This window comes from Scardinius erythrophthalmus (assembly GCF_964197995.2).
Source record: "Scardinius erythrophthalmus genome assembly, chromosome: 6".
Classification (NCBI taxonomy): Eukaryota; Metazoa; Chordata; class Actinopteri; order Cypriniformes; family Leuciscidae; genus Scardinius; species Scardinius erythrophthalmus.
Window position 1 is genome coordinate 3,672,444 of NC_138226.1, and position 14,160 is coordinate 3,686,603.

The 14,160-nt window shown below is 36.7% G+C and overlaps 1 protein-coding gene across 1 annotated transcript; it reads right to left on the reverse strand.

Annotated features, from left to right (window-relative positions):
- Positions 1-2,828: 2,828 nt before the first annotated feature.
- cd302 (CD302 molecule) lies at positions 2,829-13,677 on the reverse strand. Its single transcript, XM_081367780.1, has 6 exons — positions 13,445-13,677; positions 11,487-11,612; positions 11,294-11,404; positions 6,362-6,544; positions 4,064-4,087; positions 2,829-3,853 (listed from the first exon to the last, which is right to left on the reverse strand). Exons 1-6 carry the CDS (start codon positions 13,530-13,532, stop codon positions 3,651-3,653), a joined length of 735 nt encoding a protein of 244 aa, XP_081223906.1. The 5' UTR covers positions 13,533-13,677; the 3' UTR covers positions 2,829-3,650.
- Between the last annotated feature and the right edge of the window lie 483 nt (positions 13,678-14,160).

Below are 14,160 nucleotides of genomic sequence, written 5' to 3' on the forward strand. Positions count from 1 at the left end.
GCATCTCAGGTGACTGAAAAAATGGATCTGATTTCATAACTCACAAAATGACAGTGACAAGAGTATGTCCTAAAGATTGGATTTGAGATTTGTGTGTGAAGCCTCATGAGTCATTTTGTTTATTTACCACAAGTGCAATACAAATCAGACTTTGTGTCTTTCTAAGCGTCTTCGTTCTTTGTTCCATCTTGTTGAGGTTTGGTGTTGTTGACGTGCCTGCAAGTCATTACTAATTCACCCAACATAAACTTAAAACCCTAGAAAAATGTGCAAGGTAAGTGCTTTCAGTTCCTGTCAACAACAGAGCGTTTTATCTGTCTATGGGAATCTGTGCGTAGAGGCGTATCGTTCACTTCTTCTGAACTCTCTCTTTACCTGTGCTGAGAAATGTGAAAAAACAGACCTGTCCTGATCCAGACCGGACAAAAACGTTTTTACAGACATTCATATCATAAATCTAGAAATGCATTGAATCAAGAAAAAGGAACAGGAAGAAACTGATTGCATGTTCAATGAAAATGCCACCTCAGCTTGTGCATGCAATGCTCAAATGCAACACTAACCATGCAATTGTGCATAGCATTGTATATTATTTTAAAAGGAAGGAGAAAATATATCCAACACATACTCATATCTTTTCTTGTTGATGTCAAAGGTTGTTTCAAACAATCTTTATGCACAAAATGCATCTGTCACGTGTTGCCTGATTTCTCTGTCTACAGCAGGGAAGGGTAACTTCGGTCCTGCAGAGTTTAACTCCAATGATAAAAACATTTGCCTGTAGCTGTCTAGTGATCATGAAGACCTCGATCAGCCTGTCCATGTGTGTTTGATCAGGGTTAGAGCTAAACTCTGCAGGACTGAAGTTGCCCATCTCTGGTCTACAGGGATCATTTCACGAGTAACAGCGTCCTCTAGTGGTCATCAGTGACAAGCTTCAATGTCAGATGAGGACACTCAAGTCTGTGGGTTACTCACCAAAATTACTAGTTTGGATGAATCTTAAATAATGTGCATTTAGAGCTGAAAAGTTTAATTAATTATTGTCAACACTACTAGCATTACTATTACACACACACACACACACACACACACACACACACACACACACACACACACACACACACACACACACACACACACACACACACACACACTCATATTCTTGTACATCTATCTTTATGAGGACATTCATTGACACAATGCAATCTCTAGCCGCTTACCCTAACCTTACCCATCACAACTAAGTGCCTAACCCGACCCCTGACCCTAAACCGACCCTTAACCTCATTATAACCTTATCCCTAAAACCAAGTCTTGACCCTCAAACAGGCCTTTAAAGGCTCTCAGAGAGTGAGGACCAGCCAAAATGTCCTCACTGTACTCGCTTGTCCTCACTCCAATGGTCTAAAAAAAACTGGTCCTCCCAAAGATAGTTGTACAAGTACACACACACACACACGCACGCACGCACGCACGCACGCACACACACACACACACTGTAAATAAATCCAAACAACCCTAAAGACTCGTACAAGCCATATTTTAGGAGGATCTGTGTTATTTTCACCAGTGAAACCACTTTGATTTCAATGAAAAGACAATTTATTAACATATAAAACAATAACATATAAAACAACTGCTGGTGGTTGAGGAGAGATTCCCTGATATGATTGTAAAGCGCTTTGGGTGTACAGTAGCACATATGAAAGCGCTATATAAATGCCTCATTCATTCATTCAGTATATTAAAATATTTTTTTCCCTATTTAGGAAAGTTTTAGGCCTAGCTTTAGGTTTTGAGAAGGGCTATTGTGTTCTTCTAAAACCAGAAATGGTGAATGCACATTATTTCTAGCTAAACGGATTAATATCAAGTTATTGTGGCTTTTTGCATTTTCTGTAAAACGATCAGAACAACTATAACAGCACAAAACATCTCAGAATTCATCAAATCCCTTGATAATACTTATTGATGTTGTTGCTTATGTTGTTTCCCCCACCAAAACAAAGTCACTTCCAGGACAATGATGATGACTAGCAGGATCCTATTGTGAAACCTATTGATTATCAACCTCAAATTGTGTGCCACTTTGGTTTAAATACAGATCTGACTTAATAAATCCTAATGCAGTAGCAGTCATAACATGACCAAACATGTGTAGATGAAGCAGCTGGCGATACAGAGAGAAACTGACACTTTCAGGGTAGAAACATGACAGTTATCTATAAAAACCCCAGAGGCTAATTCATCTGCCCTCAATTAGCTGTCCTACTTCATCCCGATCTCTCTCTCTCTCTCTCTCTCTCTCTCTCTCTCTCTCTCTCTCTCTCTCATTACACAATACACATCCAGCACACAGATTCATCTGGACTCAAGCGTCTGTTAAATATGTTTATTATATAATATTACATGGCTTGGTTGAATTCTAATGAAGAATGCGGTGTTATTTCTTGATAACAGACCGCTGCTAAGTATAACACACCGTTGCCATGAAAAACAGAGCGTTGCTATGGACGCAGGATTCTAACCGTAGAGACGGAACGGACTATTTTCTTTAGCGGAAGCAATACAATCGTTTTTAAATCAATAAACTCCTTTTTAAATCAATATTTTGTGTCAACTTAGGAGCTTCTTTATTCAGCAACTGTCTAATAATTCTGCAAGTCTGTGTTTGCTGAGGTTTCATTGAGCCGCCGACCCGCCGTGTGCTTGAAGTTGTCCTGAAATGGCTTACAACAGCATTAAATCGAAGCTCATGCGAGTCTGGGATGAGCTCGTCTTTGATTGGTTGTATTCTAGGTCAGTAAAAACAGAAAACAAACTGAAACGTTCGATGAATCTTTATTCGCTTTGAAAGACCAACAGTTGATTAGTTTCTCTTTGAGAAATGGCTTGTTGTTCACGTATGGATACATTCATAATCATTCGTATAGACACAGATACAGACGACTGTCAGTGGCAAATCCAAAATCATAAAAACAACAACATTTATAAAACATTGTGATTGGAAATCAGGAAGTATCCATATCTAAAAACTTGAGGTGCTCATACAGTGCTAGCAATGACAAACATGTTTTTGTAACCTTTCCAACTGAGAATGAAAGAAAACAAACACTGGACAAAATGAATCGGACAAAACTTCCCATTTAGTGAATCTCACAAACAGAAACAGAGGCAAATTTGGCACTCGCAACATTACCACATGATCTCGGTTTGATTTGAGAGCTGCAGCAAGGCTATTTCACTGAATTACCACTTAATCTATAAACTGACCTGGAATATAGTGCACAAGGATACATGGCATTTCTTGCCCTTTTCAGAGCTCGATAAAGATACTAATCTCACCAGATTGACACAATGCAGCTCAGAGGAAATATTAGTAAAGCAAAAAGAGTCAATAACCAGATGAGAGAAAAGAAAGATGCTGTGAAATGAAACCCCAGCAACTCTTTTATGGCATTAATACAGTATTTCCCCATCCAGTCCTCCATTCCACCCACGAGAAAGAGATCATTTGAGTTACGACCGCCTGTGGACCGTAGTTGAGGAACCAGTGAAGAGGGAAGAGTTCACGATCTCTATGAACGCCTGCTGCTTATTCTAACCTGGGAACGTCATCTTCATCATCTTCAGCACAGCACTGAGCTCTAAGGCATCTCCTCGATTTCTTCAGCTTCTACCAAGCAGGTCTGATCGTTGGAAGGGGATCTGAAGGGCGGGTGGTACTCGATCAGGTTGAGAATGGATGAATCCGGGTTGCTTCTTTGGTGAAGGAACCAGATCACAGCAGAAACAGCCAGAATCAGGACCACACTGATGATGACCAGAGCTGAGAGAAGAGGACTGTTCTCTGGAGACGAGGACACACAAAAACAAGACCATTTAGTCCGGCCATAATGGCTCCAGACAAATTAAAAAAGCTGATTGAGGAACTAACAACATTACACATTTTGGACATTATGTGTCTTGATTGGAAAAAAATGAGGAAAACTCATGTACAGGTATACTAGTAAGTACAGTATACTAGTAAACAATATTACAAAAATAAGATCATACTTACTGGGTGGGCTTATCAAGACTGACTCTGAAAAACAGATCGGAAAAATCGGGGGTCAAATTACTATTTTTTTATGGGCATTGATATTTAAAAATCAGATCAAAGCGGCTGTTGACAGACTCTTTGTGCATACAAAAATCTCACTAGATTATTACAATTAATGGCAAAAGTAATCTTTAGAAATGTAAACTGATATTTCCTACTGACACACTTAAGCAAAAGATATAAATAACTGGCTTAAAACCATTTTTTGGGTGAAAATACTAACGCGCCAAAGACTTTTGCACAGTACTGTATATATATATATATATATATAATGATATTATATCCACCCATTGACTCTGCAGTGAGCTTTCTCTAGTTTTTTTTAGAGACCCCCCCCAACTAAAACCAAAAAACTAACTTTAGAATCCTGATTTTTTTTTTTTTTTTTACAAATATTTTATTTATTTGAATTTATTATTCAAATATTTTTTTAAAATTTTTTTCATTACTGGAAAAAAGTGTTTTTTAACGAATCTCTTGAATGATTCAATGAGAATTTTTTTTTAACAGTCACTTGTCGCCACCTACTGGTGTAACGATGCAATTGATATTATATTAATTTGAAGCATCAATTAACTTTAAAAAGGTTATTTACATCCGATAAACATCAGTATTTATATCCGAACTATAAACTTTTATCCCAGTACTTCTGTGACAATTTTAATTATTGTAACACAGAATAATGACAGTGTGTGGTTAAAATCTGTTTGTGACGTGGTAATAAGATGCGTGGGTGAGATTGTGATGGTTTAGCCAATAATTGACCCTTCGCTAAGCCCCGCCCTCCTTAGTTACTGTTGCTACGCCTGTCAAGCTTTTGCGCCTGGCACGTCTATTACAGTATGTATGCACCGGTTTCAGACATTCCTAAGGAGATAATTAGTCATTTTTGGCGAACAGGTGACAATATGAGAGAGCAAGACTGCAGTATGCATTCGAGGGCTAGGCTATATCCACGACATAATATGCAAACGATTAGAGAATAATTTCATCAAAATTTAAGCTAAAGCCTAACGTTAGGTCCCAGCGCAAGCAGTAGCCGCCTCGTACGCTGATCATTCAAATGGGAAACACACAAATTGAGGAACAGCTTTGTACATGCACAGCAGCGTAAGTGAAATTTGAAAATATTCTAATATTTATAAATCAAACAGCTTATCCATAAGTATTGTGGAATAAACACAAGACATTATGCCACTTTGCAATGATAACATTCTCCCGCTTATATTTGTAGCGCGCCAGGCTACTGCTCACACGTCGTGGGTCACATAAGTGACTAACTTACTGTTACGAACTGATTAAGTTTGCATACCAACCTTTTCCTTGGAGATCTCCGGCAAGCCCCCTGATGTTCCCTCCTTTTAACTACCTTTTACTTTTACTAGACACCGGGAGAGTCGCGATCGGATTGGGGTAACGTTACTAGTTTGGCCGTCGATTAACAAAATGCTGAAATATATTTTTAAGTAACGTTAAATTATGTCTGTGAGCCTCCGTCTTGCCTTTAATCACACTGCTTGATCCACGAGCTGGACAATAACTTTATTCTAGAGCTGCTATAAAGCCAAAACACTTTATTTTTAATTTCCTATTATCAATGTAAAGCTGCTTTGGAACAATCTACATTGTTAAAAGCGCTATATAAATGAAGATGACGCCCGGCATTTCTCCCCTTGGGTTTTAGGTTTTGGGAAGGGAACAAAATCCACCACCCCGTCCAAACTTTTACGATACTGGGTATCTGATTTGCACAATCCATACGCACAACGCTTCGGCATGTTCCCCTCGCTCGAAAGCTTGCCAGACCTCCCGCGCCTAGTTACGGTTGCTAAGCCACGATTGGCCTGTGTCGGTTTTCGGGCGTGGCTTAGCGAAGGGTCAATTGTGGAGCTCTAACCAAAAGCATAATTTTTTGTTGTTGTTGCTTGAAATAAAATAAAATATCCAAAAACTAGAGGGAAAGCATCTCTTTTGTGAGAATAACTTTAATTTTGTGTCTTGTGTATGTGTATAGCTTGTGTTTCTATGAGAAGCCAAAGGATAATTTCCACATTTTAAAGTTCAAACTAGTTGCCAAAGCATTTTCATTTAAATTTCATTTATAAATAATAATAATACATTTTCATTTAGTTTAACTTGATGTACTAAAATAACTAAAACTGAAACTGATTTTTTTTTACAAATGACATATATATATATAACTATAATGGTATCTCAGTGCTACTAAAATACCACTTTTCACAATTCTGAACTTACTCGTCTGACACACGACCCCGTTCTCCGGCTCTTCCGTGCAGCTGATGTTTTCCCACTTCCCGGTGCTGGAGTGAAGAGCGACACACGTGTCCATGAGAGGCAGATCCGTGTCATCCGAGCCGCCGTCCTCCCAGTTATTATAGCGCAACACGCTGTTATCGTCATGCCACTTGAAGACATCTTCTGCAGAGACACAGTGAGAGAGTAATGCTTGTAACCAGACATATTTCATATAAACATTCTCAGTGAAAATAACAGGATAGCTTTCACTGTGAAATTTATTTCACAAGAACATATAATCTTTTAGTATAATGTAAACACATAAGTTTGCTGTCGGGACTAAACTTGATCACTAAAGCCCACCTGCACAGCTTAATATTAATGAAGTTATTAATAAATCAAAGAAATAAAGGTGGATAGCAGCTGTTTATGTGTGTGTTGTGACTGTAAGGAGGTATGATTGACAGGATTAGGTCCTACAAAACCTTCATTTAAAACTCTATACTCTATTATCAATAAATAAATAAATAAATAACAGAAATTATAATTCATGCACATTTTTAGCTTGAAAACAATGACATACAGTAACTTGTTAATCATTTTAAAGCCAATTGCAATTCACTTTACAATAAGGTTCCTTTATTAAACATTAGTAAATGTATTAACTAACATGAACTAACAATGAGCAATACATTTACTACTGTTTTTGTTAATCTTTGTTAATGTTAGTTAATAAAAATAAAGCTGTTCATTGTTTGTTCATGTTAGTTCACAGTACATTAACTAATGTTAACAAGATTTTAATAAAGTATTAGTAAATGTTGAAATTAACATTAACAAAGATGAACAAATGCTGTATAAGTGCAGTTCATTATTAGTTAATGTTAACTAATGTAGTAAACTAATGAACCTTATTGTAAAGTGTTACCCATTCTTTCATCTTCAACAAAACCTCACGCCAAATGTTTAGGTTTGACACATTAAAAGTACATGTAAATACATGATGAACGAAACAACAATGTCATTCAGATGATCAAAGTTCACATTGTCCTCTGGTTCATTGTTCAATAACTCAGTGAAGTCTTTCATCATGAAGCCTAAACAGTCTGATGCACACATGTGGCGTCTGGAATGTGTTTCTATAGTTTTCACTTGAAAGCATCTGGACTCTGGGTGTGTGGATGATATATTCTTTGAATCAGCCCTTAAAATAACAGGATTTCCTTGTGTTGTGTGACGACACGTGTGAAAAGTGCACTAGAGGAAAACAGCTTGAAAGGTTACTGTGTTTACAATCTAACGAAGAGACTGAGCAACTTTAAAGGACTATTTGTCATCATGTACTCACACTCATGCCATTCAAACCCATATTATTTTTAGTTTAAGTGATGTCAAACCTGGCACAGCCGTCAGAACAAACACAAAAGAACAGCTTGAACATTCTCCCATGAAAGAAAGAAGTGTTCAGAACGACATGAAACTGGTGCCAAAATGTTTGCTTAAACCGTTTAAAACAGAAAGTAGCTACTCATGATTCACTCATTTAGAAGTTATACAAACTGTCAGCAACACCAGGCATATAATCCTCTATAACTAAACAGACTGGTTAAGATTTTTCAAAGCACTTCTTTAACGGTGTGAACTTAAAACACTGACTAAGCAACAGTCTGGTAAACAACTCTTTTCCACAGGCCCTGGTTTGAACAGATTAGTGAAGTTCAGCTGCATTCCAGTGCAGGGAAGCTGGACCACGTCCAATAACATGCTTAAAGCGGTGGTATAATGCCCTTATCACAAGATGTAAAATAAGTCTCTGATGTCCCCAGAGTGTGTGTGTGAAGTTTTAGCTCAAAATACCCCACAGATATTTCTATACAGCATGTTAAAATTGTCACTTTTTGAGGGTGAGCAAAAATGCACCGTTTTTGTGTCTGTCCCTTTAAATGCAAATGAGCTGCTGCTCCCGGCACAGGGGGCGGAGCTTCAACATCTTGTGTTCTTTTACCTCACACACACATGCACTGAAAATTTCAAAAACTTTTAGCCTTTTATGTTCAAACCGGAGTCAGACAATGATGGAGAGACTCAAGAAGAAGTGACAACATGTAGAAGCAACAGGACATTTCTGAATGGTTAGTTGATGAGTTTATGAAGCTTATGTGTAGTTATCTTTCTTTAAAAGCAAATATCTCCCTTTGCTTTGAACTTTAAGCGTTGTAACTTTGCAGATGTTGTTTAAGATCAAACAGCAACATTACACACTAACTAAAGTTAGAAAAGTCAAATCATAATCAACCACCCCTTTAAGCATCTACTGCATATGTTTTTGTGTTTTTAATGGGAAAAACATTATCTTACTTTTAGAACGTATAACTCAAGAATAAAGTACTGTATAACCCGCATATTGCAAAAATTATCTACTAAAGAACTAAATGTGATTTACATAGTTAAGAACAAAAAGTGTGCACAATAATAAGCAATAAAAAATATCCAACCATTTATATCTATGTGTAATTTGCTTTATTTCTTTAGAGAATCCTTTTTTCCCTACTCTTTACTATTTAAATTATTATTTATAATTTCACATATTTGAAATTTTACTTCTTAAAATCAACGTGAAATTGTATTCGATTACATCCATAATCGTACATATTTCCGAGTGAAACAGGATATTCAATGAGGAAAATATAATGTAAGGCAAGACTGATTTTATTCATGAAATTGAGTGGTTTTTGAAAAGTGGGTGTTAAGGCTCATTCAAATCAAGGACAATAACTATAATAATTTTGATAAAGTTCTAAAAAAATATTCTTCAAAATATTTAAGAATACACTACAACTATAACGATAACAGCACAGAGAAATGATATCATTGAAATCACTTTCAGAACAATTTTCTCCAGCTGATGAATGATTAAAACATTGACAGCCAATCAGAATCCATCAACTTTTAAAGAACTCATGCATTTAAAGTGACAGGCGACAAAACTGCAGTGTATGCTTATAAAAAACAGAACGATATCATCCACTGATGTTGACACTGATATAGTTATCTTATCATTATATATTTATCGTTCTTCTTGGTGTGAATGTGCCTTTACTTAAGTTTGGGTGATATGGCCAAAAAATTATCAAGATAAAAAATTTCATATCAGTTGATATTGATAATTATCAAGATAAATATCAAATCTTTATTTCTTTTTTTAAGGCAGATTTTTGCTCCTGAGTGAAAATGCAGATGTAAATGTATGTTCATTAACAAAAATAGTAACATCTGTTGAAATTATAACAACCTCCTTTTTAAAGGGTAAAGTTTTATATAGTATTTGGATTGTTAACCACAGGTAAAACCACGCAGTGCACCTCACTACCACGGTGTAAAAGGTTACTATACTGTTTCTATGGTATTTATTATTAAACAGTAGCCTAAAGACATTTAGAATAATACAAATACACAAAAACTGCAATAGCTTAGTAACAAAAAATACTGTAATTAATTATATTCCATTATCCCTTTAATGCATTTAATACGTTTGTAAACCATGTTTTCCGCCAAAATAAAAGCTTGATGCAAAAATAAAAGATCATGTTCTTATCTCTTTCAAATATAGAAATTAGTACAAAACTAATTATGAAAGTTTGCTTTATTTTTCAGTGCATTTGTTTTACAATATATGGCTATTACGGTCATGGGATTAATATTATAACTATTATTATGTAGTTTGCTAGGACTTTTACGTGCTTTTCCCTAATCACTGAAGTGACCTCGATGTGCGGGTTAGCGGTAGCATGAGCCGTCAGGCACGTGTTAGTTAAATAAACTCCTGATGTACTTATAAACTTTCCAATACTGTACTACTGTAGAAGTTTGGTGCCATTCTGGGCATTATTAGTGCGGTAATTTACCAGATACAGCCTTGCATCCATTAGCGCCTGCACTAAGCCATTCGGCTGATATCTCTAAATAAGCTCTAACTTTAATAATGTTCAAGGTTTGGCTCGAGGTCATGGTGTAAAGGACCCTAGGTTGATTTTACTCCGAACCATCCCTTTAATGTCTACATTAATAATATAATAAAAAAATCGATATGAATATCCCACATTTCTGCCACAATACCATGGTTACAGTTTGCGTTACTAGAGTAAATCCATGGTAAATGTAGGTGATTTGTGGATTGAAAAGCCTTCTAACAGTATCGTTGTTGCTCAACGTTTCTCCTGTTTTCCGCATTAGTGTTGTTGAGAATGTCAGCGCGGTTTCATCTGGCGTTAGTTTAAATCACAAGGCATTTAATTTGTGGTTTGTCTGGGATAACTCAAACGCTTCTCACTGGATCTCACAGCGTTGTTTAATGGTCGTGTGATTGAGACGGTCAGCGAGTAAATGTATAAACTAAGCTCACGCTGTTTTGAGCCGAGCTGATAAACGGTCCGTGGCGCGGTGATCAAACACACAGCGTTTCTGGCGTGTTTCCCTTTTAACGTTTTTACATACGTAACAGAAATGGCAGCACCTATCAGTTATTGGCAACAGTGTGACGGTTTGCAACACGCATTATTTGCATTGTGCATAAACATTATACAAACACTTTTGTTATTATTTTATTACATCGCAATAATTGTCACTATCATTTTATCGCCCAGTCCTAGTGTCACTTTCTAGAATGAAGGCTGATGGTTTGAGGGGAGGGGTTTATTAAAAGTAAAAGGGATTCGCGATGTCAGCCGACAATAATATTTGTTTCAGAAGTGGAGCATATTATTACATTTTGATGAAAGATTACGAAAACAAAATGTTTTCACTAGAATAACACGCACAGATGAAACATTCACAATAAGATATGGCATCAGGAAAGCAAATATAGATCATTCTGATGTTTAAAGACTTGCATCGCTAGGTTTTGAGGTGTTTCTGGATGAAAATTAAACTTACCGTCGCTGTCATAGTACATTCCCAGCCAAATGTTCATTTTGCCTTTCCACACAGAAGGGCTGTAATTAACGATGAATTCATTCTCCTCTGCGCTTTTTACTGTCAAGAGATCTAAAAATGTAATGGGAAGGTTAAACTCTACTATAAAGTGTAGAAAAACAATACACAAGTTTAGATGCAAAAAAGCAATTACCAAATGTTCCACACTTTGCTCTTGCATCTCCAAAAGTGTAGCTTTTGGCTACGTCCTCATCTCCATGGATGAAATGATAGCAGTTGAGGCCGAGCGTCAACCATGTTCGTCCGTCTGCAGGGCAGTCTATACAGACAAGGCATTTTTTGGTTAACAGTTCAACAAGTCCTAACCAGGTTTGTACACAAGGTAACAAGCGATAAAAACGATCACTTCTATGCTAATTTGAGGTTTTGTTTTAACCCGAACAGCACACCGAACATCAAATTTGTCATGGACTGGTTTAACAGAGGTGTGAATGGTGCGAGTAGAACCGAAGGGGTTGCGTTGGTGCCGTGACCCGGATTATGGGAGTGAGGTTTAGGTGGGTTAGTGTAACAGAGGCCAGCTAGTGCAAGTAAACATCACTCCTTGACCTCAAGAGGAGCTAACCCTAACTAGGCCGCGGTCTTTAGCGTTCTTGTTAGTGCACTCGGCTCCAATGCCGGTTCAAATCCCGCTCGAACCGGAGTAGAACCGGAGAGGACACATTAATTGTGATTGAGTTATATCATGCAGCATTTGGTTTCAGCGAGGACAGATTTTGTATCTTTTCATGGAACACTTAAGACATTTTGAACTTGAACAACAGTTCATAGTGACAAACCTCATAAAAGTATCACAAAAGTATCTTAGCTGTAGTTCACATAACATATGAACTGTATTTCAATTGTTCTGAAACAGGAAAAATAGCTGTTGAAGTTCTCGGATCAAAAATAGCACCAGACAATACGTAAATGACAAATGTGCTCTTCCTCAGTATTTTTGTCTTGGTTTCCAGTACAAATATCTAAACATTCTTAAATCAAGATATATTTACTTGAGATGCACAATGCTATAAGATATTAAGTTTTATTTTCTAAAAAATTAATCCAAACTAAGTGAGTTTTTGCTGAAAACGAAAAATATACAAAACTTTTTTCCCCTTGAGAATCAAGTTGTACATTGTCAAATTCTTACTCCATTGGCAAATATATTTTCTTGTTTTAAGCATAAACTAAGCAACACTTAATATCTAATTAATTTTCTCCAGTAGGCCTAAATGTATCTTGATTTAAGAAAGTTTGATGTATATTTGAAATGGAAACAAAACAAAAATAATTTCATTATTTTTACAGTGCAAGAACCAATGATGTTTTGATAATGACTTCAGAAGACTTAAATGCAGTATATTGCCAATGTTGTATGGTAGCACATGGGTTTGCATAAGTATATGAATACATGATGATAGGATTTTCATTTTGGGCGAATTATTACTATAAACATTTAAAGGTTGCAAAAAAACTCCTTGCAAATGAAAAGTAGAAAAGTATAAGTAAACACTACAGGCATTTCAATTACTTTAAAGATAAATATTAAATTCATTTCAATGACATGCATGAAAATAATAATTACAGGAAAATCAAAATCAACCCGCATATTTCCAGAAAGTTCTGTCACTGTCACCAAAAACTGAAACAACGTGAAAGCAAACTTCAGAAAGCTCATTTAGGAATTCACGCGCCGAATCATTATAGTTTTACAGTATCGATAATTATAAGACTACTAACTAATGGTATTACTAACAAAGCAACGTTTATGTGGAGCTTCCCCTTTCATTTTTAGAGCCTGACTATTTTTCCCCAGTTTTGCTAAGATAGTAGTCAAAGCTCGTGACATTGTGATGCAGAGCTACTGACACGAAGAGAAGTTTGAAGTTCCATTTTAGAACTTTCAAATGTAACTCAATGTAACTGTAACAATGTATTCAATTTCAAAAGAAACAATGTAACGGTTTCTCGTGGCGAGAACACTGGAGATCTCAGATGTACTCTGGTGAAGTTCACTCCTGTTGTTTTGCATCGCCATTAAAACAAACAATACCGTAACGAGCTCAGCGTTAAACGCGTGACAAACACTCGCTAACGCAAACTACTCACCAGCACTGTCTTCTCCTCGCGCGAAACGGCACGTAAGGACAAGAAGAACGGTGTAAAACACTGTAAAATGACGAAAACTGGACTCCATGTTTTCAACACAGTGCAGATATCATGGCTGAGCCTGAACGCTGAACGCGTCACACACAGACACAGACACACGCTCGCGCGCGCACGCACGCACACACACACACACACACACACACACACACACACACACACACACACACACACACACACACACACACACACACACACACACACACACACACACGCACAGTGTCAACAATAACTTAACTTGGTTAGTCAAGGTTTTAAATGCATTGTTTCTAGTTTTGTAATAGTATTGCTACTGCTATGTCCACATATAGCTAATCTGAGACTTTGTGCATTATTAAGTTGTATTACTGTATATTAAAGCACAGAGAGATGACCGATGACCTTTCAGATATTATTTTGGCACTGTTAACTAGACTTAAGAGCCTCTAGCCATCAAATCCCACAGGTATGTATATACGTGACTGCAACAGTGAACTCATACCATCCTTACACTCGGATAAAACAACCTGTCTGACTGGACACAGAGATGACACCTTTATTGTTTGTTTGCTTTTAAGTTCATTTTTAAAGTGGCGTTGTTACATAATAATAATAATACATCAGAAACTTTGATTCTTCTTAATCAAAAGGACATACATGTGAAATTGTTTTCCCAGATG